Raw genomic sequence first — 26,625 nt, forward strand, 5'->3', positions numbered from 1 at the left:
AATTAGGTACAAAGTGCTTCGAGGTTTGTGAAAAGCCGTAATGGTTTTAGGGCTTGCATTTGGGAACTCAGTGGTGTACATGAAGTCCTAAGTGCAATCAAGAAAGGATGTAAATCAAAGGGCTGTGGGGCGCCTTGCCTTGGGTGCTCACGAGAAGACGACGAATATGGCTGTAAAGGGGAATATGGGATGAACAGGCTTGGAAAAAAAGGAAGCCCAGAGCAAAATTATATTTGAAAAGAGTCTTAGGAAAATTAAGGAGAGTATATGGGCTGAGAAAGTGTTCAGGTATTTGCATAGAAAGAGCGTGGACACAAAGTGGAGAAGAACTAGGAGGCTCACCAATGAATTTATTATAAGGTTGACCATGTGGGCGATATGGTAACAAGGAGCATTAAGCGAAAAGTCAGTGAGGCGGAGAGGATTCATTGGATGACAGCGATGTAAAAGAAGCCGGCTTTCAGTAAATACTGAAGAGGCAAGAACGAAATTAGGTGTGAGAGGTTTTATGATAATTCAAGGGGAAGCACGTTACTGTGCAAAGCGAAGTCGGGTTGCCTTAGAACGCGTAGTCGTAAAACGAGATTCAATAAATAAGAGGAACATTGTACATGCTGTGAGGGAGCTAAGAAAATGATGGAACATGTTATGATTGAATGCTGCGGTGATATCCATCTAGTTATACGTGTGGGTACCAGCTTACTTGAGGGTTTGGGTTTTAGGGATGAACATGGAAAGCTGAACACGCCCGCGATAGAGGCAAGTAAGAAATGCTTAGATAATTGGTAGCAGAAAAGTAGAAATAAAGGACAGAATTAGTGAGAAAATAGGGTCATTCTGCCTGAAGAGGGGGAGAGATGGAACATAAGTTTGGATTCTTCTTTCTTCTTCTTTTTTCCGAAGTTTTTCTTTTCACCAAAACAAATACAATGGAGAAAAGTGGGGAGACGGCAAAAAAGCTGCAGTCATTGCAGCTTGACTAAGCACCGTCCACCCTACGTCAGCAATGACAGGGTGAAAACTAAATACAATAAGAATGAAAAAGAAAAACAAATATTATGGAGCAGGAAACCATTCAAGCAGAAGACAAAGTAAATGACAGGCCAAGGTATACAAACAAAAAGGAATATTTCGTAAACACATGAGCACAGTAATTCGCCAGGTATGCATCATCGCTTTCGTACATAAGAAAGGTACACAATGAGGTCACACAAAAGAAATAATAAGGAAAAATTATATAAAGGTACACAATAAATGATGCTTCTTTGGTATATTGATATTGATTTAATAGAAGTAGATAAGGCTGTAGGCCAATATAAAAAAATTCTTTACTTTTTTGCGAGCCTGGTGGCACACATGTCATCACCCCGTCATAAAGGGGTCGCTAATAGCGTTCATTCATGCGTAACCAAGGCGAGGCCACGCTGGGGGCGAGGAGGAGTGGCGCGCGAAAGGTGAGGCCTATAACAGTTTGCCTTCGTGCGTCTTCGATAGCAGCGCGGGGAGCAGCTCTGGCGGGCCGCAACCAGGGCCACTTGCTTTTTATCGTCTGCTAGCACCGAGGTCTGCTAGGCTCTCCTTAGAGTGTGGGTTGTTCTCTCTTCCGTGAATAGTACATAGTATGTACCCGTTCTAGTTTATGAATCGCTCAATATATGACGTTGTGTGTGTATAGGTAAAATTGTGTTCACTAGATGGGGGTAGGGTGCTCTTTTAGTTGATGGTTAAAGGAGGGGATCGACAGACAGACAGACAGACAGACAGACAGAGCTCCGCAGGGCGGCTGCCCACTTCGACGCAAGAGCATCCCGAGCTACTGCCATTTGAGCTGCTGTAACAGAGCGCTCCCACAACATACGCGAGAGTGTTTCTCGAGTTGCTTGACATAATTTGCAAGTAGCACCTGGGTATTGCGTGGGGAAAATGTACCCAATCGCACCGGACTGAAGAAGATGTCTGTCTGCAGCTGTCGTCAGACGACTGCCCGGCATCGTTTCAGCTTAGGGTGAGGTGGGAGCGATATCCACCGGCCTAAACTGGTAGTGCTTGGTAATGCCGTTATAGCTCTCTAAGGACGCGTTCCCACTGACCATTCTAGCCGCCGAAAGTGCGCCGAATCCGATTCGTCGGCGGGGAGTTGCGCCGAAAGGGCCCTCTCTACACCAATCACTCTCGGACCAATTTTTGCAGCGTCTGCTGCTGAATTGGTCACCGCATACCGATACGAGCACTAGTCAAGAAATTTTGAAAAATGGCGGCCAAGCCGTACTCACTTGTCATGTCGCAGTGCACGTAACAGAACGTTGTAACCCACGGGAGTTTTATCCACTGTGTGCCTACTTCACGTCTCTTCATAGAAGAAGCGACCGAGCTTGTCGTTCGCATGACCAAGCTTCCTGCGGTCTCACAGAGCAAGACGAACCATCAACACCACTTGCGTCGGCAGTTTTTTCTGCTCTTCATACATTACAAGACCGTGACTTACCAGCAAAGTAAACAGTACTACTTTTTCTTCCTTCATGCGTAAGAGAATTATTCAAGTCTGGACTACCGAATAGTGCAATGGCGCTTGCGAGCCGTGACAGCAACCGGGTGACAGTGCATCCATCCCGCGTTAGCTCCGTGGTAGATGGCAAATGCGGCGGCGCGGGGCGTGTCCAGAGCGAACAACACTACCTTTCAACGGCAGGAAAATTTCGCTGGCTGTAGAAAACGGATGCTTCAGTGTGAACTCAGGGTATGCATCCCACTTTTTGAACCAAGAGGTTCAAACTCGACGAGGCGACCTCAGACTCTGCGCGGCGGGTCATTTCTGCCCCCTCGTTGCAATTAAGGGGACCTTCGTCGGCGGGGTGGTGACATGTGCTGGGAACCACGGAATCGCGGTGCTATTGAGCTGCTTCTGACCATCCTTCCTCAGAATCTGTAGAGCTTCGGAAGAAATGCATTCCCGTGCGTATACTTACGAAATGCGTATTGTGAGGTGCTAAGAACTGCCAGGCAGATGGGGTTGGTAAGCGCAATCGCAGCCTCTTCCGCGAGGCCTCGATACTTTGTACTAACACTACACGCGTGGGTAAGCCGGTAGATGAAAACTGCGACTACCGCCATGAACCGGTGTTTCTGTGTGTATTCTGCCGCGTTCACAAAACGCACAATCCTCTCCCCACCGAAGGAGCGCAGCAGTGCCTTAGCATAAGCCTGGCGTCGGCCCCCGTTATGTTCGGGATGCATATATTTAAGATAGAGGACACTATCAGCGTAGCACCATTGTCGAGTTAAATGTCCTTTTTCTGACCGTGTTTGATGTGATAATTCAGGTCGAGTTTCCGCAGGATGTACCGACCCGTGGCTGTCAGGGACATACGTTCGAGTTGCAGTACTCTTTGCGAATCCACTGTTTATTCAAGGGTATTTTACACCCCCAGTGTAGCAGACGAGTGGTGCTGCCGGATTCCGGAAGGCCAAGAGTGATCTTGTAGGTCTTGCGTAAAGGTGTTGAAATTCTCCCTTTCAGTGACAGCACAGCTTTGGAAGGCAGCCGCATAACTTATGTGACTGATTGCAAACGAGTGTATAAGGCACATGACGCTGTCCTTCTCTATTCACGTGTGCTTGTTTGAAATTCGTTACAAAAAGGCAGGTATAGCTGCTGTAACCTTGCCTCCGGTCTTTCGGATAATTTTGTAATTTGATCAGTTGGAAGCTATGTGCACATCGATGATGCGTATGTTTGAAACTCGAAAAATGTATTGATCGATTGATATGTGGGGTTTAACGTCCTAAAACCACCATATGGTTATGAGAGACGCCGTAGGGGAGGGCTCCGGAAATTTCGACTACCTGGGTTTCTTTAACGTGCAACTCGCAGAATGTAGGAGCCGTCTTGTGTATACTGCATGTTTTCACAATGGTGTGGTTCACCGATTGGCTTGCACCTGCTGTGTGGGTGGTACATTAGAAGCTCTGATTTGAACGCAGAGATTGGGAGGCATGGTGTTAGAAGTGTAAATAGGTTTATTGGGCGAACCAAACGGGCAGGTGGGAGATTGGAGATAGCGACAGGACGAGGAAGATGGAGGAGCTCGAGCGCCGATCTCGTGGTGCCTTACTCTGCGATGATGCTTGCTGTTCCCTTTTGTTGTCATCATTCCTTCATTATAATTGCCCCCGTCGAGAAAGATCAAGCCATCCTGGCGATCTAACAAGTGGGAACGAGCGGGTCGAAGTACGGCTTCAAGCGGTCCACGTGAACATTATCGTGTCCACGCCGACGACGGTCACCGGGTGGCGTCAGCGGTTCAATGGCGTAATTGACGGGCGATGTGTGCTCTACCACGCGGTATGGGCCATGGTAATTTGAAAGTAGCTTGGTAGACAAACCAGGTGCACAGGGTGGTACAAACAGCCATACAAGGGTTCCAGGGGCGAACTTGGCGGCAGGAGGGTGGTCGTCATCGCGGGCCTTTTTCTGGCGTTGCTGGTCAGCCGTAGTAAACTGCTTCGCTAGTTGGCGGCATTCTTCGGCGTGACGGGCGGCTTCAGACACGGTCGTGCACTCAGATACATCTGGTGCGTATGGCAGCAAACTGTCAATTGTGTGCGATGGTTGACGTCCGTATAGAAGGTAGAATAGAGAAAAGCCGGTGGTGACTTGGGTAGCGGTGTTGTACGCGTAGGTCGCAAACGGAAGAACCAGGTCCCAGTTCGTTTGGTCAGATGCCACATGCGTCGCGAGCATGTCACCCAGGGTCCGATTAAACCGCTCAGTCAGGCCATTCGTCTGAGGGTGGTAAGCAGTACTCATCCGGTGTACAATATGGCACTGACGGAGAAGTGCTTGGATTACGTCGGATAGAAATACACGGCCCCGGTCACTGAAGAGCTCGCGAGGAGGGCCGTGACGCAACACAAACCGATGGAGGATGAAAGATGCGACGTCCTGAGTGGTCGCCGTAGGAAGAGCAGTGGTTTCGGCGTACCGTGTCAGGTGATCTACAGCTACGATAGCCCACCGGTTACCTGCTGTGGTCAATGGCAGTGGTCCATAAAGGTCGATTCCGACACGATCGAATGGGCGGTCAGGGCACGCAAGCGGCTGTAGTGGAGCTGCTCCTGCATTCGGTGGCTGTTTTCGTCGCTGACGCTCGTGGCAGCTGCGAATAAACTGTCGAACAAAAGTAAACATCCCACGCCAGTAGTACCGCTTCCTTAAACGCTCGTTGCTCTTGAAGACACCGGCGTGAGCGCATTGCGGGTCGGAGTGAAATGATGCACAGATTGTAGAGCGCAGCTTTCGGGGAATAACGAGCAGCCACTTCCTGCCGTCTGGTGAGTAATTGCGCCGGTACAAGAGGCCACCTCGAATGGTGAAGTGCGAAGCCTGGCGTCGCATTGCTCGAGTGATGGGAAGTGTCGGTACCCCAGATAAGACGTCCAGAAGCGAAGTTATCCATGGATCGTCGCGCTGTGCAGAGGTCACTGTGTCGATGTCAAGAGCGGACAGCGCGTGTTCCATAGAAGATATAGAGGCAGCCTCAGTCGACAGTGGCGATCGCGAGAGCGCATCAGCATCGGCATGTTGGCGGCCGGAGCGGTACACGACGCGGATGTCATACTCTTGAAGTCGCAGAGCCCAACGAGCAAGGCGACCTGATGGATCCTTCAGCGACGACAACCAACATAAGGCATGATGGTCGGTAACTACAGCAAAGGTGCGGCCATATAAGTATGGGCGAAATTTCACAATTGCCCAAGGTATGGCTAAGCACTCTTTTTCGGTAACACTGTAGTTTACCTCAGCTTTGTTGAGCGTTCTGCTGGCGTAGGCGACGACATACTCAGGGGATCCAGGCTTGCGTTGAGCGAGAACTGCACCGAGACCAACACCGCTGGCGTCTGTATGGATTTCAGTTGCAGCCGTGGGATCATAGTGGCGCAATATAGGCGGTGATGTCAGGAGACGGCGAAGAGTGGTAAATGCGTGATCACATTCGGAAGACCATGATGAGATGTCGTCGGCACTGCTTAAAAGTTGGGTCAAAGGGGCAATTATGGAGGCAAAGTTGCGCACAAACCGACGAAAGTAGGAGCACAATGCTACGAAGCTGCGTAACTGTTTTACAGTTGTTGGTTTGGGGAATTCAGCAACAGCGCGCAGTTTAGCCGGGTCGGGAAGAACACCATCCTTTGATACGACGTGACCGAGAATGGTGGGCGTCCGAGCAGCGAAGTGGCATTTCTTGAGATTCAGTCGGAGCTGCGCATTCTTCAGACACGTGAGGACATGTTTCAGGCGTACAAGGTGTGTTGCGAAATCGGGTGCAAAGACGACGATATCGTCGAGGTAGCAGAGGCATATGTTCCATTTCAAACCCCGCAGAACCGAGTCCATCATGCGCTCGAATGTGGCCGGCGCATTGCAGAGGCCGAAGGGCATGACATTGAACTCATATAGTCCGTCCGGTGTCACGAATGCTCTTTTTGGACGATCATCATCTGCTAAGGGCACCTGCCAATACCCCGAACGCAAATATAACGACGAAAAAAACTCGGCACCTTGTAAGCAATCAAGGGCGTCATCAATCCTGGGCAAAGGGTATACGTCTTTGCGAGTGATCTTATTTAAGCACCTGTAATCAACGCAGAAGCGAATTGTACCATCCTTCTTCTTAACAAGAACGACAGGTGATGCCCATGAACTTTGGGAAGGTCGGATAACGTCGCGCTTGAGCATATCGTCAACGTGTTCGGTGATAACCTGACGTTCCGTGGCGGAAACACGGTATGGTCGCTGTCGTACTGGCGCGTTGGAACCTGTGTCGATGCGGTGGAAAAAACTGGAAGTTCGGCCAAGGGTAGGTTGAGCAACGTCAAAGGATTCACGAAACTGGTAGAGCAGCTGAAGGAGCTCAGAGCGTTCAGATGGCGATAGTCCGTCAGCAATCGATGAATCGAAAAGCTCGCAAGGTGGTATATTGGAAGGGTTGAGGGCACTGATGGCGTCGTAGTCACCGGAACAATCTGGCAGCATGGTAAAAATTTGTTCTTTATCAATGGCATGCACGTGTCCAAGAGATTCACCTTGAAACAGTTCGACGGGATACGGAAGGGGATTGATGAGGCAAAGAGCACTGTTTCCTTCAGAAATAGAGAGGGTTGAATAAGGCAGAAGAAGCGATCTTCGACTAAGGAAGAGGCTTGATGGCTCAAAGAATGCAGCTTCGTTCCTAACGCCGTCACAGAACACGGGGAGCAACACAGCTGCTGTCGGAGGAATTTCAATGCCTTCTCTGACGACGAGTTTGTGTACGGCGGGCTGAATGCGGCTGGTTGGTTGGTCGTAAAACGGGAAAAGTTCAAGCTCCGATCTTGCACAATCAATAACGGCATGGTTACGCGATAAAAAATCCCATCCAAGTATGATGTCGTGTGAGCATGACGAAAGGACAATAAACTCAACAGTGTAGTGGTCCTTCGCGATCATCAGTCGGACAGTACAGGCGGCTACAGGCTGAACCGGGTCCCCATTCGCTGTTTGCAAGGACATCATATTAAGAGGCGTCGTCACTTTTCGGAGCTTGCGGCAAAGTTTAGCGTCTATCACGGAAACGGCAGCACCAGTATTCACTAGAGCATATGCTCGAGTACCTTCTACAAAACTTCGACAATATTCGACGGCAATGTCCGAGGACTTGAGCATTTCGACAGCGCAGTTCTTGCCTCCTGAACTGCGGCGGTTAGTTTCCCTCGTGTTCAGGAGCTGGCCGACGACGCATGGGTGACAGGGAGTGACGACGGGGTGAAGGTGAGCGACCAGACATAGTACGCGGACATTCCCGTGAAGACGAGCTTGACTGAGGGTCAGAATTTTCCAGACGGGATGGAGAAAGGTCCATGAAGCTGTTCTGTGTCCGGGAGTCTGTGTATCCCGGCACGCGACGACGGCAGTAACGGGCGATATGGCCAGGGCCGCCGCACGCAAAACAGATGGGCCGGTTATCGCGCGTTCTCCAAGTATTGGCGACGAGGGGACCAGTCCCTGCGGCAGACGGGTGAGTCGAGGCTGTGGTGGCAATGGGAGGAAACCAGGCGGTGGACGGCTGAGTCGGGGCTGAGGTATACGGCAGTCCCTGGAACGGCAGTGGGTGGTGTCGCTGCTGCCGCTTTAGTGCCTCAGCGTAAGTAAGAGGCGCGGTGACGGGGGGCTGCTGCAAGGGCACCGGCATAGCCTCGGAAATCTGCTCCTGGACCACATGTCGGAGCATGGGAGCCAATGGTGGTGGGTGTCGCAGTGGCTGTTAGTGCGAGAGCTCCTGGCGTTGAGCAAAAGGCAGCAGAAAAAGCTGCCGAGCCACTTCCTCTCGCACGAAGTCTTTCATTTGTGCGAGAAGGTTTGTCTGGTCAGTCATAGCGTCCAGTGCGGTCACTGGTCGGATTGTCTGGAATGAGCGTCGCGTCTGAGATCGTTGCCTCCGCAATTCATCATAGCTTTGGCACAAAGTCACTACTTCTGCCACAGTGCTAGGAGACTTCGCGAGAAGCATCTGGAAAACGTCATCGTCGACGCCCTTCATAATGTGCTGTATCTTCGCACTCTCGCTCATGGAAGCATCGACGCGCTGGCAGAGATCGATCACATCTTCTATATATGATGTGAAAGTATCACCTGACTTCTGTGCCTGTGAGCGCAGACGTTGTTCGGCGCGTAGCTTTCGTAAGGCAGGACGACCAACAAAAACGGCACATATTGCCTCCTTGAAGGCGGACCAATTCGCGAACTCGGTTTCGTGGTTCGTATACCACAGCTTGGCCACGTCGGTGAGATAAAAATTGACAGTGCCTAACTTAGCAGCGTCATCCCACCTGTTGGGTCCACTGACTTTCTCGTATGACGACAGCCAGTCCTCGACGTCCTGGTCTTCGGTGCCGGCAAAGATCGGGGGGTCTCGCTGATGAACCGGGCCGGGGCAAGTAGCGGCCGCGAGAGGTATATTTTGTTGGGCAGTGTCAACTTGCATGGTCGACGGCAGGGTGCTGGATCGGAGTTCCAGGTTGTAGGCGATGTGGTTACCCAGCACGATCCACCAAATGTAAAGAGGTTTATTGGCCGAACCAAACGGGCAGGTGGGAGATTGGAGATAGCGACAGGACGAGGAAGATGGAGGAGCTCGAGCGCCGATCTCGTGGTGCCCTACTCTGCGATGATGCTTGCTGTTCCCTTTTGTTGTCATCATTCCTTCATTAAAGAAGTATTTTGTGTTTGGAGGCACGTGTCTCAGAGAAAGGTCTTTATTGCAGATAGTGCTGCTTGTAAGGTACATTATATGTTCCCGTCGCTTCCCTTGTCCACTCATATGTTGATGTCGTCTGCATACTAGGGGTGGTGGAGGCCTTCAATCTCGCCAAGGCAGATCGGGAGACCCATCCTCTAAGTTGAAAAAAAGCGCGGATATTATCGACCTTTTGGGAGCGCCGCTGCTTTCTACAGTATACTGTAGGAAGCACATTTGTCTGATATTATGCTGTCGACTGTGAGGGTGACTGTGTAGCACAACACGAAGTCTCTGATATAGTTGTAGCTTCACTCGTCCACGTTGACCTTGTTAATTCGGCTCAGGATTGCTGCATGTTCTACATTGCCAAACGATTTTTCTTGATCCAGGCCGAGGATAGCCCAGGTGCCACCAGTTGGGTCTCTGATAATTTGGTGGTAGAGCTGGAGCAAGATATCTTGTGTGGAGAGGTGTGGAAAGCCTACCGTAGTGGGCGGGTCGGCTGCCGTGTCCTCTTGGTTGTTGTTGATACGAGTAAGAAACGCGTGCTCCATCATTTTGCCAACGCAACATGTGAGTTAAGTTGGTCTCAGGTGATCGAGACTAGACGGCTTTCCTGGAAGAACTGCCTCAGAGCGTTTTCACGCCTCTGGAATGGGACCCTCTTGTCAGCATGTGTTGGTGTATGTTGCAAGAGCGGTGATCTAGACATCGTCAAGGTTTCGTAAAGCCTTGCTTGTAACCTTGTCGGGACCAGATGCCGATTTTTCGTTAGGTTTCATGGTAGAGCGCAGCGCAGATATCTGATACATTGAAATTTTCATAGAGCGTCGCATTTAACTCGCCAGAGTAATCGCCGTGTTGAACCTTGGGTCGTCGAAGAACAAACTTGTCTGGCAGGCGTGTTACCGTCTGCTGATCAGTCACAGTAATCCGTTCTCTGTGCAGAAGCCACTGCAAGTTGGCATGCTGGGCCGACTTGCTCTGCGTTTCCCCCAAGAGGAGACGGAGGAGACGCCACGTTCTTCCATTGTGCAGCTGCCTGTCGACTGCATTACAGATGCCATACCACTGCGGCAGGCTTCAACTCAGGCAATGCTCTTCAGGCTGACGATTGAGCTGTGCGATCTTCTGACAAAGACTTCGATGGTGCTGTTGCATCTTTCACCTAGCAGGTGAAAGACACCTTGTCTTGGCTTTCCAAGGTGGGCTGGTCGGCTTTAAATCTTCTGAACCTGGACTTCAGGTGCGAGCGTCTGTGTCACTCTGTTCACGTCGCAATTGAAGGTTTCTATAGATGCCTCGATGCCATCGATGACCTTCTCATCTCCACGTTCGGCTCGCTGCTTCCGGAATTTGTCCCAGTCCGTCCATTAGAGTAGCTTTTGAGAATGAGGGGTACCCGCCTGAGGAATTTGTATTTTTTAATCAGATGGTCACTACCGAGATTTTCAAAAGCATTCCGTCACTTTGCTTGAGGGACGTTGCGGACCACCGTCAGTTCCAGCGTTGTATCCCGTACTGTTCACGTGCCCGTGCAGGTGAGCACCGTAGTTCGGTAATAGGGACATTTAGCTGACCGATTTTGCGCTTCATTCCCCGTTTCGCTCAAACGCTCAACGTTTCCAAAGCGCAACGCGCGTTTTTAGTTTTATCCAAGCGTCGTTTGGTCAACGCCATAGCGACGCCACCAGTGCATGAAAGTTATTGTAAAGAAAATAAAATTTGCTTTTATCTTGCAGCTAGATAAAAATATTCTGTTTTCAAAGAGTGTGAATTCATTTACTGTTTGACACATGAGCATGTTTTTTTTATTATTTTTGTCACCTTTACTTGGAACTGCTACAATTGAAGCCTTTAAGGCAGTCGAAACGCGTTTCAAACGCCCTGCCCTGAGGCTGCGCGTCCACCGCGTTGCCTTGTGGCAAACAAAACTAAAGAGTTTTTCCGAATAGGTGGAAGAATGGTTACTGTAAAACTAAATTGTAACTATTGTTACATAAAATCGCTTACTGTCGAAGATTCACGAAGTCCCTTCGACGGAAGTACCAAAGAAGCATCTCGACACGCTCCATTATGGTCAGAAGTGTCACCTCTAGATTGTTTCGTGGAACTTCACCGCACATGCATGGATTCTCGAAGGGATTGGTGGTGACGACTTCTCGGAGGAGGTACAAATGCTGGTATGTCCTGGAGTGTCATCAGTGCCTGCGTGTTTGCCGAACAACCACTGCGTTTCCCGAGCAGTGCGGAATTTCGGCAAAAGAGGCTGCCGTTTTGGTCGTTTCTCCTCACGTCGCGTGATCCTTCATTCGCTAATACAGTCCACTCACACGCTCAGCACCTGACCGTCTAGCGCATGCGCAGTGGCACAACCACCGCAAGACTGAGCGGAGCAGGAGGCGAAATACGGTCATCTAAAGGTGCCTAATAAGCGTTAGCTCTGTATCATGCAAGTCCTGCCAAAGGCGTCCGCCTTTGTCTGCAATGTAGCCATAACCGCAGGCTTCGTTTGGGGCGTTAAAATCCCCCCTCCCATAAACGAGTGTGCACCCGCCAAGGTTATAAGCCCCCAAAACAAGAAAGGGAAACGGCTCCATGAGTGAGTCGGAGTTGGTGTATACGTTAAGAAGATATACACTGTGCTTGCGTGTCCTGTTTGGCAGTATCTCTACGAGCATATGTACCACGTGAGGTGTGTTCTTGAATTACGGTGTCTTTCCACGTTAAAACTTTGATTCCACGATCAATCGGTGAGGCGTATGCATTAAAAGCTGGAAGCTTTCGTGTGGTTCCTACTCTTTCCTGTATCATCATTACGTGAGGATTGGGTTGCGCGTCTTGTACGTGTTGCAGCAGTGGTTGCATCTTAGTGAAGCCCCGATAGTTCCACTGCCACAACACCAGCTCGTTATTGGGGCTGGCCACCATGGTGCTGTGCTTGTGCGCTGTCAGATATGGGGCTATTGTGAGTGACGGTAGCGTCCATAGCAGGCATCATTGACGTGGCGAAGGCTTATGTGAGTCTCGATTCTGTCAATGTGAGATTCTACCTTGTCTGTGCGGGCTGTGAGGTTATTGACCACAACGTCGATGTTGCCGATCAAACTTTTAATGTCAGTCAGCAGTTTACCCATATCCTCATTTCTTCTTGTTCTTTCCGCCATTCCCCCCTTCACATACTGTGGCTTTTTCTATGCGCCAATGTCTTGCTGTGGATTCGAGCTTGTCCTGCCATTCACATTCGGAATCGGTTGCCGCTCGTCTCTTTGCGGGCGGCGCTTCACCATCGTTGACGTTCGGAACAGAAGTACAGGTGACTGCGCCATCGACTGCTTAATTAGGCGAATTCCTTGTGTTTACTGCTGCACTAGCGTGCATAAGTTCGCGTTTTTGCACTGTACTGCTTGTAATGTCGCATCTTTAGGGTTCCTCTTATGGTTAGCTTCTAAGAAAGTAGATCTTTGAGCTTTGCGTCTCCGCGTGCTCTTATCCACATCACCGAAGCTCACCTTGTCAGGTAGATTCGGGTCCGGGTGACTGGATTGCATCAAACGCCGTTACCTGGAACGGCCATGGCTCAGTCCGGGAGTTCTGTTCCGTGACTGGATCTGAGACTGGCTTTGCTGGCCCAATCCAGGGCCCATTAACCACGCACGGCTTCGAGAGCGGGAGCTGGAACGGGAATGCGGTGCGGACTATTCGCCGTAGTTGTGCTGCTGCAGCTCGAGGGCAGACTGCGCTGGGGCCCTTCGTCGGTCACCGCATTGCTTTTTGACATGGTGTCTTGAATCAAGCCTTGCAGGCCTTGTGCGCAGTGGGATGTGCTCCCCCATAGAGGCGACACGTCAGCGTGCATTTGTGATTGTGGTTTGGATTCGAAGCTCCATAGCCTCTACGCACACGGCCTTTGGGGTTTGAGCAGACATCCATCCGATGACTTACACATTGATGACTTACACATTGACTTACACAATTTTTATTGTTGCTCAAATCGATAAAATATTGAGCCTATGTTTTACGTCGCCGCAAATAACCCCAAAATAGAGCATTTATCTTTGTCCTAAATCCATCTGATTGTTTATTTAGAACAACCAAAACTCACAGAAAATAAGAAATAGACACGCGTTCGCATGCCGCCATTCGAAGGCTTCGATGGGTTCTTCGATGAGATCTAGCTTGAAGTTGGCAAAGACGAACTCTATGTATGTTTTGTTTATATTTAGGAATTTGTAGAGTGGTGAGCATTCTAGGACCTTCAACCACGCGTTAATGTTTTCTTTCTTGACTAGGCCGTGCTTGTACGAGGGCTTGCTTTTCAGGTTTCGCTTTATGTGCACGTTGATGACTGCGTTGTCAGGTGTTTTTATATATAGGAAGGTATTGCGCCGCTTTCTGTACATCTGTCCGGACGTTCAGCCCTTAGCCTTTGAATCTGTATTGCCAATTGCTGTGCGTTAAACGCCTGATGCTCTTGAACTGGAGCTGCGGAGCGATCAATCGCTGCTTTCTGAGTTCTCGTCTCTAGTGTAGCTTGTTGTCTGCGCCAGCTTTGCCTATCGCGGGCAAGCATGTTCACGTTTGTTTGCAACCATGGCAAAAAGAGAACGTGTGGTCTAGAACGCACCTATTTTTCACTGTGATAATCCACAGCACATGTAATGTGCACATTATGTCTTACAGGTGTGCAGCGGGTACCTCGCTTGTTAGCAGAACGACGGCGAGTGGCATAATGACATAGTGGGGGCATACCTACATCATGAAAGTTATGGTGGCCTTATAGTGGGTACCTTGCATGTGCTGTACCGAACAACGGAAAACAGACAAATCTTGACCCTGAAGTGTTTCACACATAAATACACCTTACTTTCCCCATGCATCTCTTCGTCCGCCCATCTTTCTGTCCTTTATACTAGCAAGTGACTTCAACGCACACATTACAGGCCTTAAAACTTAGCTTCGCTCCATCGTCAGTATTTAATTCATGAATGTGCAGTAATTTTTTGCAGCATCGAGATTTGTTTACATTCGCCGTATTTCGCTGCTCAGAAAGCTAACTGGAACACTGCCTCTCTGTTTATTCTTTTATTTTTCAGGAGAAACATGACAAGTTACGATCACATATGTAAGTACTTCGACCTATTTTCTGACTGAATATTACGTGTGCCAGGTGGTCGCACGAACGCATTACCTAGCCATAACTGGTGATACGTTTTTCTACCATCGGCCACATCATCTCCATTTTCTCTTTTATATCCTACTTGTCTGCTCTATCCCAATGCAACACAATGCGTATATATATATATATATATATATATATATACGCATTGCATATATATATATATATATATATATATATATATATATATATTTATTTATTTATTATATATATATATATATATATATATATATATATATATATATATATATATATATATATATATATATATATATATATATATATATATATGTATATATATATATATATATATATATATATATATATATATACATATACATATATATATATATATATATATATATATATATATATATATATATATATATATATAATGTGACGATGCGTTCCGCCAGCTAAAGTCGAGGCCCATACTGCGTCACTTCGATGCGTCCTTGCCTACGGAAGTGCATGCTGATGCTAGTAGCATCGGCATCAGTGCTGTACTTGTGCAGCGTCACCATGGAGCTGAGCACGTAGTGGCTTATGCCAGTCGCTCTTTTATTAAAGCTGAACGAAACTATACCGTAACAGAACAAGAATACTTGGCAGCTGTTTTCGCAGTACACAAATTTCGACCTTACACTATGGACGTCCGTTCACTATTGTTACCGACCATCACGCTTTATGCTGGCTGGTGAATCTTCGTGACCCGACTGGTGGACTGGCACGTTGGGCTCTTCGACTTCAGGAGTACGACGTCGTCATCTCGTTCAAGTCTGGACGCCGCCACGCAGATGCCGACTGTCTCTCTCGCCAAAGACATCAAGCAAAGACTACAAAGTGGTACAAGAAGCCTATATAACAAGAAGACAACAGAAGAATAATTGTTGGTCAAGATCAAACAAGACAAAAATAGTATGTAAATTAGTTTACACCTGGAGACAAAAGAAGAATCATTGTCAGTCAAGACGAAGATTACACATAGAATGTAAATTAGTTTATGGTAACTACAAAATAAATTCCCTGATTTCCCGGTCCGCTGCCTTGGCTGTCGTTTTCCTGGTGGTAGTCATCCCTTTCTTTTATTCTGTTCTTTCATTTTATTAAAAACTTTCTATATTTTTTTTAATTTTAAATTTGGCAGCCCTCGATACTTCGGTGCAGCAGGCAGGGCTTAACACTTTCTGTTCTTTTAGGTAAATTTAAAGTGCCCAACACCCCTCTCTGTCTCTCTCGCCTTCGCCTGAAGACGACTGAGTGTCAAGAAGACAGTTTTGATGGCTGTTTTGCCTCAATTTCTTCCACATTCTCAGACTTAAATACTTTCAAGAACAAGAGGCTAATATTATCTTGGAGCCCATTACTTGCCGTGGCATCGCGTCCTCAAGCCAACGGCCGCTTTTGTGTCCGTGACGGCCTTCTATACAAGAGAAATTATTCGGCTAAAGGCACACGCTTCATTCTAATCGTGCCACAGAGTCTAACATTTCACATACTGAAGGCCATGCATGACGATGCGACAGCTGGTCATTTGGGGTTCATCAGAAGTTTGAATAGTACACAAGAGAGCTTTTACTGGCTCAGAATGCGGGACGCAGTCAAGCACTATGTCACAAGTTGCGAACAATGCCAACGCTACAAGCGGCCTACGACTCCTCCGCCAGGTCTTCTCCATTCGCTGCCACCTCCTCATCTACCATTTGATCAAGTTGGTATCAACCTTTTGGGCTCATTTCCACGCTCGTCTATCAACAATCAACGGGTGATAGTGTGCGTCGACCATCTGACTCGTTACGCAGAAACTGCAGCTATATCATCCTCGACAGCGGCGTGCGTGGCCATGTTTTCGCTTAGATTCATCATTCTTCGGCATGGCCTTCCTTGAGTGATCATTAGTGATCGAGGTCATCAGTTTGTTGCGGACGCCGTCGAAGATGTGGTTCGTCTGTGCAATTCGCAGTTCCGCCATTCATCCCAGTATCACCCTCAGACGAATGGGCTAGTAGAACCACGGCCGCTGGATCAAAGCGCACAGGGTGTGCGCTTTGATCCAGCGGCCGTGGTAGAACGTACGAACAGAACTCTGACTAACATGTTGGCCACGTACGTATCGTCTGACCACAAGGACTCGGATGACGTTCTCCCCTTCACTTATGCGTATAATACGGCCAAATATGAAACAACCAATTACAGTCCTTTTTACCTCCTTTACGCACGTTCACCGTTAAGCTGCATCGATACTATTTTACCGTTTGACTTCCATAGCGACTATACTCTGTCTCCAAGACACTCTGCCTAGCCGAAGAAGCCCGGCGTATTGCTCGTCTTTGTACTGTGGCTTCGCAATACCGATGAAAGGAAAGCTATGACAGCCGCCATCAGTCTGTAGCATACTGCAAAGGAGACTTTGTGTGGTTGTGGATGCCACTACGTAAACGGGGCCCATGCGAAAAGTTTTTACCTCAGTACAGTGGCTCATTCGTCATTGCTGATTGCTTGAGCGATTTCACATACCTGGTAGCACAGCTGACATCAGCTGGCCGTCGGTCAAACCGGACCCAGCTGGTACATGTCGCCCGCCTTAAACGGTTTCACCCTCAACATTCAGAATGATTCATACCCACCCAGCGCGCTTCGTGTGGGAGCCGGGAAATGCAACGGGTATGAGCCGACAGAGGACAAGAAGAGGAAGACGTGAACTGGCGCAGAGACCGATGCCAGTACTACCGAACCATCAACCTCGCCCTGCTAATAAACACCCTTCGACTTTAACCGCAACAATATATATATATATATATTTGTTGTGGTTGGGATTTAAACTTATCCGCATTATGTGAGTTCGGATGGCAACGACCAACAGGCAGGCAATTGTTTTTGCCTACTTAAATTCATTTCAGTTTACGCTACAATAATATGGTGCACTTAAAGACAACAAGCCACTGCCTGCAATGTTTCTGGCAAAATGCGTCGGACCATCTTGCGTATGTTGCTCGGCTTGCTGGTGAGCTAAAATAGAAACCAGTGCTCAAAATGACAAGCTGAAACGAGTGATGAACAGGAGCTTCGGCGAGCTGAACGTCACGAGAAGCATGCAGAAAGACGACAGAGACGAGCTTTGGGGGTGGTAATGGACACCTCGCGTTCGTCTTCGGCTTCGGAAACAGAAGAAACGACACTTTTACCTGAGTGTTTACAATGTGTTTGGTCATATTTGCGTAATCGATTAACACACGAACGTAAAGAAAAAACTGTGGTGCGCATGCATAGAATGCTTGTGCGAGCAGCTGGACACTCGCTATGCTTATGAAGTCCAATAAATGAATGAATGAATGAATGAATGAATGAATGAATGAATGAATGAATGAATGAATGAATGGATGGAAAACTTTATTACAAATATTTTTTTCAGGTGAAGGTGGAGCCCTCAGTCCAGGGCCCCTGTGGCCTTTGCCAACCTGCAAGCTCTGTCGATCAGCTTGAGCTGTTTTTCAGGCTTAGAGCAGGACAGCGCAGCCTCCCACTGCTTCGGTGTTAGTGTACAGTTTCTTGGCACTTCCTGGGTGTGTTGGCAGGCCCATGTCTTGTGGTAGAATGTGGGGTATTCTCTGCATAGCGGGCATTTGTTGGCGTATATTCCCGGATAGATTTTACTCAGAATACTGAGATTGGGGTACGTATTAGTCTGCAGCTGTCTCTAGGCAACCGACTGCTCTCTGCTGAGGTCTTTGTGGGGAGGGTGGTATATCCTCCTCAGGGCTCTCTGGTGTTCTAAACTTGCTCCATAGCATCTAGTAACTGTGGCTGGTTCCTCGTCGTTGTGCGCACCCGGACGGCGTATTCTGGGGCAATGGCGTCGGCACGCTGCTTCCCAGTCACAGTTTTATGGCCTGGTGTCCACGTAATGGAGCAGCTCGAGAAGTTGATTTTTCTTCCCTTGAGTATGCGGATGGCAGCACTGGATATGCGTCCACTGCGGTACCATCGACACGCTTCTTGCGAGTCAGTAACTATTTCTGTAGTAGACTCTTCGCTCTGGTGTGTGATGAAGTCAACTGAGTGAAGCGTGACGGGTGAAGGGCGTTAAAATTTTTTTCGCTGTCCTTAAGCACCCAACCTGACCAGGTGTCGGCAATACGAAGTTGTCAAAATGCGAAATATGTGCTGTTTTCACAAGTCTCTGGGAATGCTGCATCTGTGAGGAGCTCAGCGTAAGCGACGCTCAACTAATGGTGAATTCCATTGAGATAACAGGAGTATAGGGGCAGGGCATGGGGAGTGGGGGACAAAGCACTGAGAGCAGAGCCACTCAACCTGCCACTGGAATGCACCGCGCTCCCGCAGGGCAGGTGAGAAGATGACGAGACCATGTGACTGAAACATTCCAAGCCCCGGCATATTTTTTGTGGGGCAGCAGCAAAATACGCATGGGATCGGTGAACCACGTGTTCTTCATTATCCTAATACCTAGTATGTTTGTGCAATGACCCATTCGGCAGACGTCCAACTGTCATCGTAGCCATCCGTACTAAATAGCGGTATGGTGGCTACATTAACAGTGGTGTCAAACTACACATGGTTGCTATCATTGCCACTGCGCTTGCCGGCTGAAAAAAAAAATTCGGAAACTGTGACGTTCAAGGTCCACGTGACTAGTGGTACTCCGCCTACTCCACTTTTGAGGCGAGATCCTTACAAACTGCTCCTGGCTGCTCTCGGAACAGCAAAAGCACTCTCGCTCTACCAATGAATGACAGTGCTCCTGCACATGTTCGACCACTGAAACATGCCGGCTCTGAAGAGAGCCCTTTCAGCGTGCTTTTAAGTGCTTCTGCTGTCTCAATGGAATTTGCCATATAGAAATCTACTGAGTATTTTCACTACCACATGTTCGACTAGCCTTATCGGTTAGCAAACTGTGCTTCGGCTACAAAAGTAAACTAGCACGACCTAAGGTTACTACTATTGGTTTGCATAACCGAGCCGCGGCTGTGACCGGGCGTAGCCGAGCTGAGCCGCAGGCAAATTTTACTAACCGCTGTGATAATACGTGTGCTCTATTCAGCGAAGTGCGCATTCAAATGCAATGTGTCTAATTGCTTCAGCCAACAACATCCTTCGTGTTCTGTTCACTGGCCCTGAATTGGTCTTTTGATAATTTGGATCACAACTGCTGTTCGCTGGAAAACGATGCCATCTACTCTAGGTCGTTTATGTTTTCGTCATGCATTTCGGGGGACCCGTATATCCATTCATTGAATCTGGTCGTTGCGCGGGGCGGGACACGAACGTTATGTAAAAGTTTTGTTAAACATGAAAAAAAAACACATGCTGCAGTCTTGCTTGATACTCAGTATATATGATACGCAGTATATATGACAATGACGGAGAACAGACGTGCCCTCTAAACTGAGGCGAATTCTAGATTGCATTCTTTTTTTTACATGTTTTATAATACCCGCAGCGTAGAAGTAAGAATCATTTCACCAGTTCCCTTGTAGGCTAGAATATTCGAAAGGTCTGTGATAGATACGTCATATCAACCAACCTTATGAAGTATACAGTTGAGTGCGCCACAGGGGCACAGCAAGAAAGTTTACTTACACTTTCTACCGTTGTGAATAGTAGCAGAGGTAATGCACAGCGTCAGTCGAAAGTTCCCCTTAGAATCCCTATATTTTTGTGGCGGCGTGGCCTGGGTATACTTCACTGACCCTGCGCACCAGTGTGAAAACGGCAAGTGTTTTTCAATGAGTGTTACGTATTGATTGATATAGCTAGAGTGGCCTTCTTAGCTAATACGAGACATTTTTTATACAACATTTTCAGACTTGCAGCGCTTGAAGGAAAGAAATCTTGCACGTTTCAACTGTACAACCCCTTATGAAGCTTCAAAGAACGACGCCAAAATCACACGCTTTTACTATGACAGTAAGAGAAAAGAATGCAGAATGGGCATTGTCTCCAAAGGTGATAACTATTTTCCCGCACTGCGTTACTGCCTCTTCATGTGCAACACAAGTGAGTTTGCTTGTTTATTTATTTATTTATTTATTTATTTATTTATTCAGAAATAGCCTGCTGTACCAAAAGGCGTGTAAGCAGAGAGGTTACAGTTTGCAAAAAAAAACTGCGTTTTTGCAGCACACTTGGTCACAAAACGAACGATTCCACTCTACTACAGTGTGAACAAAAAAAAAGAATTAGTATATAGGTTCGTTCTACACTAGTATTCGTAAATTTTAAATCAATGATCGCATCTTTTGGACACGTGATGCGGAGGCTTGAGGTACTTGTCTTTCTTAATGCCAGTCTTTTTGTGGTACATCTGAAATAACATTTGGACGCGCAATTTTGTCCTGCGAGAGTTCAGTGCTTCTCATCCCAGCACGTCTTTCATTTCAGTACAGCTGTGGTCTCGTTTGTACCACCATAGAACGAACCTTGCCGCTCGGTTCTGTATTCTCTCAATGATACCAATCAAAAACTTTTGTTTTGGATCCCACACACAACACTCCTATTCCGAAATCGGGTGGACGAACGAAATATAGGCCGTGTTTTTAAAGCAGCAGGTTAGGGTCTCAGGTTACGCTGAATGAAATTTAGTGCTTTGGTGGCTTTCGCAACCACAGCATGCACATGCGCATTTCAAGAACAGTCACTCGCAAAGGTTACACTCATATGTATTCACACGTTGGTTGCTGATGAATGACGTCACCGTTCAGAAAATAACGCGTTTCATTTGTTTTCTTTTTTTAGTAAAATACACATGAACACATTTTTTAACGTCAAGTTGCATTTCCCACTTCTCGCATCATTTCATATTTCTGGCAAAGACAGCCTGCAATACAAAGTGGTCCTGTTCATTTTTTTAAATTTTTCTGTATACGACACAGTCGTCGGCAAATAAACGTACTTCAGAACATCCCGTGAGGAATATCATAATGTAAAATAAAAACATTAGCGGTCCTGAAACAGACCCCTGAGGGACACCCGATGTTACTTCTACCAAGGACGAAGTTATACCAATCATAACAACGCATTGTCGACGCTGTGACAGATAACTGGCAATTCACTTTAGCACATTTTTTGGCAATATGAGCCATTTCAAGTTTGTGAAGAAACAAGGGGTGGGGCATGGTATCAAATGCTTTTCTGAAATCTAAAAAAATGCGGTCTTTTCGTCTATTATCGTCCATCTCAGTCATTAAATCGTGGTAAAATTTGATCGATTGCGTTGTGCAAGACAGGCCCTTGCGGAAACCATGCTGAACATCCACTTAGAATTTGTGTTGGGGTAGGGGTTTCATTGTCTTTATACAGTATATGCTCCAATATCTTGCAGGGAATAGATGTTAAAGGAATGGGGCTATAGTTGTTTGCCTTTTTCTTGGAACCACCTTTGTGAGTAGGAACCACATGGGCCATTTTGCAGTCTTCATGCAGAATTACAGTAACGAGATATTTTTTTCTAAAACAGATAAAGATAAGATGTGTAGCGCCTTGATGCGCTGCTCGTCAAGGAAGAAGAAGTTGGCATTTGGGCCGCGCGGCGGGTGCAGCGCGATAATAAAAAAAAATCAGTTCGAAAACTGAACGCTGTCAGGGCTGGATCTTTCCCGTGTTAGCTCCGCCAGATGCAATCGGCCAGGCACATCGCTTCGATACGCGGGGAAAAACACCATCTGGGTCAGGTGCCTTAGTTTCATCTATGTTTTTTAACTGGGATTTGATACCACTGACACAAAATTCAACAGGTAGCATTCATGATTTAGTTGCTGAAGGGGGCTCAACCAGCGCGAATAGTTTCACGGTATCCTTTACAGGTTAAAATACGGAATGAAAGAAATCATTGAGACATGCTGCTTTATCAATGTTACTGGACAAGATCATATTGTCACTCCAGTTTGGTCAGCACCACACTTCGTTACGTATCTCCAAAAAAGCTCGGGGTTAGTTTTTATGCTTTTATTCAGCCGACTGAACAACTGATCCTTTGCAATACGTTCTTTATATTTATACGCATTAGTTACGTCCCTAACCTATTGTACTGATAAATACTTTCGGTTCTTTTAAATGTCTAGTGTACTCCTCGTCTTCTCCTTATTATTCCAAAAAATAGCTAGTGACACCCGTGGCTATTTGCACTTTTTTGAATTTAGCCGCATTGGTACATACTTCTCCGTTAGTTCCGTAGTTTTTGCTTTAAAAAGAGACCAAAGCTGTAAAACATTGATGTTCTCACAATGACAAATATAAACAGACAAATTAGCAAATAATTCCTGTGAAATAGCAGAGTAACCACCCTTGTCATAGAAATAAACCTTTCTAAATTGGCGAGACTTTGGTCTTTTGATCTTATGTTTGATTGTTGCTACAACATTGAGATGATCGCTAATACCGGGAATGCATGTAACAGACTCTACTATGTTTGGCGAATTGCAAAAGAAAGCAAATCCAAAATTTTGTTGTTTCTTGTGGCCGTGCTAACCTATTGAGTAATGCCGAACGTGTCAACAATGTTTTGCATGTTTTCGCTACAACCAGTCAAGAGAGAGGAGATAAAGATGCAAGGAAAGGCAGGGAGGTTGTCAAGGTAATACATGTTCCAGTAGACAATGTCAAATTGGGTAGAATAAAATCACCGGCAAGAATAAGCTGAGATGATGTCTTCGAAGTTGTGTTGTACAAATGCTGCCACACGGCTGCATCAGAATTCGGTGGTCGATAAAATGTTCCGGCAATAAACTTTTGTATTGCCGGCAAGGGTCACCATGCACCAGACAGATTTTACTTCATCATGCCCGATATCAAGTTCAGATGAACGTAAAGAAGAGTGAACCAACAGTAACACCCTCCGCCTATTCTTGCCCTATCATTTCGGTAAACGTTGAAGTGGCCAGGAAACACCTCACAATCGCTGATTGACAGTATTAGCCACGACTCTGTCTCAAACAATATATCCGTCTTCGTCGATTCAATGAGACCAGCGAATTCCCCTATTTCATTCACAAGACTTCTACAATTTACAACAACACCTGTTAGGTTACGTGAAGATGAGACAGTCTTACAAGGACGGTGTCACGTCTTCTGAGCTGGAACTACCTTTCATCTGATTTTGTCGTACATAAATATCTTACCATCCACAATAAGGTTGTCAAAACCTAGCTTAACCTTACTGCTGCTGTAGTCGGCTAGTTCTGTTTTAGCACAGTTCCACAGTAGTTTTCGAATCTCTCGTGTTTTGGTGCATAGTCCTGATCTACCTTGTAATCAGACTCTTTAAATTTTTTAGCGTTTTTACGAGGCAAAATCAACAATAATTGGCTGGTTGTACTTTTTGTTAAATTGACCAATGAGGTGCGCTCTTTGCACTGACGTCACCTGAACTACAACACGAGTTAAACAGATATTCTTAATCATTTCTTCAGACTAAGCCCACGTTTCTGCCTTATCGTCTTTAATCCCGTAAAAGATCAGGTTGGCCCTTCGACTTCTATCTTCCAGGTCGGTATTTTTCGTTCGCCACTCCTGAGCTTTCCTTTCTAGCTGTCCGACCGCAGTTTCATGTCGTTCTACTGTCTCGTTATGGATTTCAATCTGACCTTGAGCTTTACCCAATTTATTGTTTATTTCAGACAGCATTGCTTCATGTCTTGTTAGTTTTTCCTGGAGAGCATCCAGCTTCTTCATCATGCTATTTTAACCTTACTGCAAATTCTTGAGTAATTCTAGTTCACATTCATTATGGGGGCCAGGATTGATCTCCAAATCACCGGAGAGAAGCAATAGTAGGATCAAATACAGTAACCGATTAGCAAATAAACGAAGCTTCTTATGGCGAGCTTGTTCTTTCACGCGTTTTCTACAACAGCCAGAGCAAGTCGTCGTGGGAGGAGCCGGCAACACATACAATTTTCTACGTACATGAAAAGGGCAGTGTTCTCTAACCTGTAATACCAACAGAGGAATGAGCTGCATGTCGGCCAGCGTGCCGGCTCCACATACCACAAATGCATGTAGACATGTGCTTAAGTATGGATGCACATGGTCACGTGGTCCTTGATGCTAGAAAGTCTTTGTCGTATTAGTTTTGAGACGGGTGCTATCACTGGCGTTCTTGCCATTGAAGATGCTTCGTGGTTCGCTGAGGTGGTCCTTGCAGCCAAATGACACAATGGCGTCTGCGCAAGTGCCTTTGGAAACGAAGGGATCACTGCGCCTTCGCCGATGGTGCGAATTCCAACGCTACTCGAAGAGCGGCAAGAACCTGTTTACCAAAAGAGCAATTAGGTGCATGGTGGCCAGCGTGCTGGCTTCAAATCCCCTTTCTTATTCTCTTTCTCACTTTCTCAATTATACGGCTTACTGGAAGTATCCTACGTAAGCACATATATAACAGGTTAGGAAATCGCTAATTAGGCGTTAAATCCAGGGAAGAACGAGTAAGGAGCTGGGGAACGAGTGCTGGTGCATGGGCATCAGCAGGGACGTGCAAAAGAGGTATTGGCTCTCCTGAAGCGACACTAGCACTGTCCCCCAGCCAAACTAAACTAGCACTGAAAACCCCCCTCACCAAGATGAGATTCAACCCGCTTTGTAGCCACAATACGAAATTCTGCCGACACTTATGAGTAGGTGTAGGGCTTTTTATGAATAATTGGTGCGGAAAGGCATGATCTTGCGTGATGATAAACGGTGAACACATACAGAACACTTGACAAACCCCTGTACGCACAAACGACCACCGTTGTCAGCAAAGAGGATGTCCTCCTAATGAGCAAATACAGGATTAAAACCATGACCATATTAGAATCACACCTTTGACTAATTGACACAGCTCAAATTTCGAACTCGCTGTTGCTTGTTGTGAATATTATATTTCTTTTTCATGACCGACTGGTTCACATTTTGCAATCGTACTATAGTAAAAATTGTTTTCCTAAAACGTGAGCCTTATTCACGGAAAGTAGGCGAAATATGAATTCTGAGTTTATTGGTTATATATTTGAATTGATGTATTTCGAAAGCTCGCACCAGCCACATCCATCTGGGGGGGAAAATCGAAACTATAGCTAGCTTTCAGAGAGCTGTCAATCCAAACCGAAACAAAACAAAAGAAGGCTTGCACGGAGCACATAGCATAGTAAGAACCGATATTTTAGGAACTTCAGTCAACCCCAACAGACTGAGAACGAAAAAAAAGTATCATTTTTCGGCAAACAAGAACGTGCTTATATATAGATATAAACATGAGGTTGCATACAGTGCCGCATTCTGATGGTATATCAACATAATTTACTAACCAAAGATTGAATTTACATAGCTGCTAGAAACCTCAACCTCATATTGACACTTTCAGAGAAATTCAAGGAGCGGCAGGGCTCGTCCTGTTTGCCCTTCCTTTTCCGAGTACTTTCCTGTTCGTTCATTCATGCGGGCTTCAGTTCGGCGTCTAAGCCGTAACTAAACTCATGGTACTTCCATTATACTATTCACATGTAGGTTCACCGATGTTTCCCAGGATTACAGGAAGTTTGCCCTCGCGTGGCAAGTACCATAGATATTTATTCGTCAGCGGCTGCAGAAACATTTGCATCAACAACAGAACTTTAGCACGAACAGTCATGTTTGTATAAACATAGTTGCGTACTTCCACAGCCGAATCATTATATTTTATCTGGTATCACGTTGAGTGAATTGTATGACCTGTGGGTGCCTTAAAAGTGCAGATTCATTACAAAGGTCTCACCCATAACTTATCATAATGATCATCATCATCAGTAGCAGCTACAGCGTCAAAAAACGTCGCCTTGCACTTGACCAATTGAGCCCATAGCACAGTTCCCAAACCATGGGTCATGGTTTTGAATTGCCTTACGCATGAAATGAGTTTGTAAATGTGTCGAAGCAATGCAAAAAAATGTGTCACTATTAATGATCAGTGGCGCGGACTCGGCTCTCTATATGTGGTCTGGTCAACGAGGGCGCTTAAATCTAACGACAAATTTCAAGCATCATGATAGGCGTGCGTGCATGTTGTCAGGAGTAAGGGGGGACGTGGCAGCTCTTGCTTGGCTAGAATAAATAATGTGTGCCAGAAGCGTGAAACACAATATCCTTCGCAATGTCCTTTTAGAGAAGCAAAGCAATCCTCTCAGTGATTTTTTT

General features: G+C 46.7%; 1 protein-coding gene across 1 annotated transcript in view; it reads left to right on the plus strand.

Annotated features, from left to right (window-relative positions):
• Nucleotides 1–26,625, plus strand: part of LOC119159889 (anticoagulant protein rhipilin-2) — a 62,988-nt gene that overhangs the window by 35,278 nt on the left and 1,085 nt on the right. Inside the window, exons 3-4 of the mRNA XM_075883761.1 lie at nucleotides 14,372–14,400; nucleotides 20,284–20,475. Of these exons, the coding sequence (XP_075739876.1) occupies nucleotides 14,372–14,400; nucleotides 20,284–20,475 (221 nt within the window). The remainder of the gene's footprint in view (nucleotides 1–14,371; nucleotides 14,401–20,283; nucleotides 20,476–26,625) is intronic.

This window comes from Rhipicephalus microplus, unplaced genomic scaffold, assembly GCF_043290135.1.
Source record: "Rhipicephalus microplus isolate Deutch F79 unplaced genomic scaffold, USDA_Rmic scaffold_21, whole genome shotgun sequence".
Lineage (NCBI taxonomy): Eukaryota > Metazoa > Arthropoda > Arachnida > Ixodida > Ixodidae > Rhipicephalus > Rhipicephalus microplus.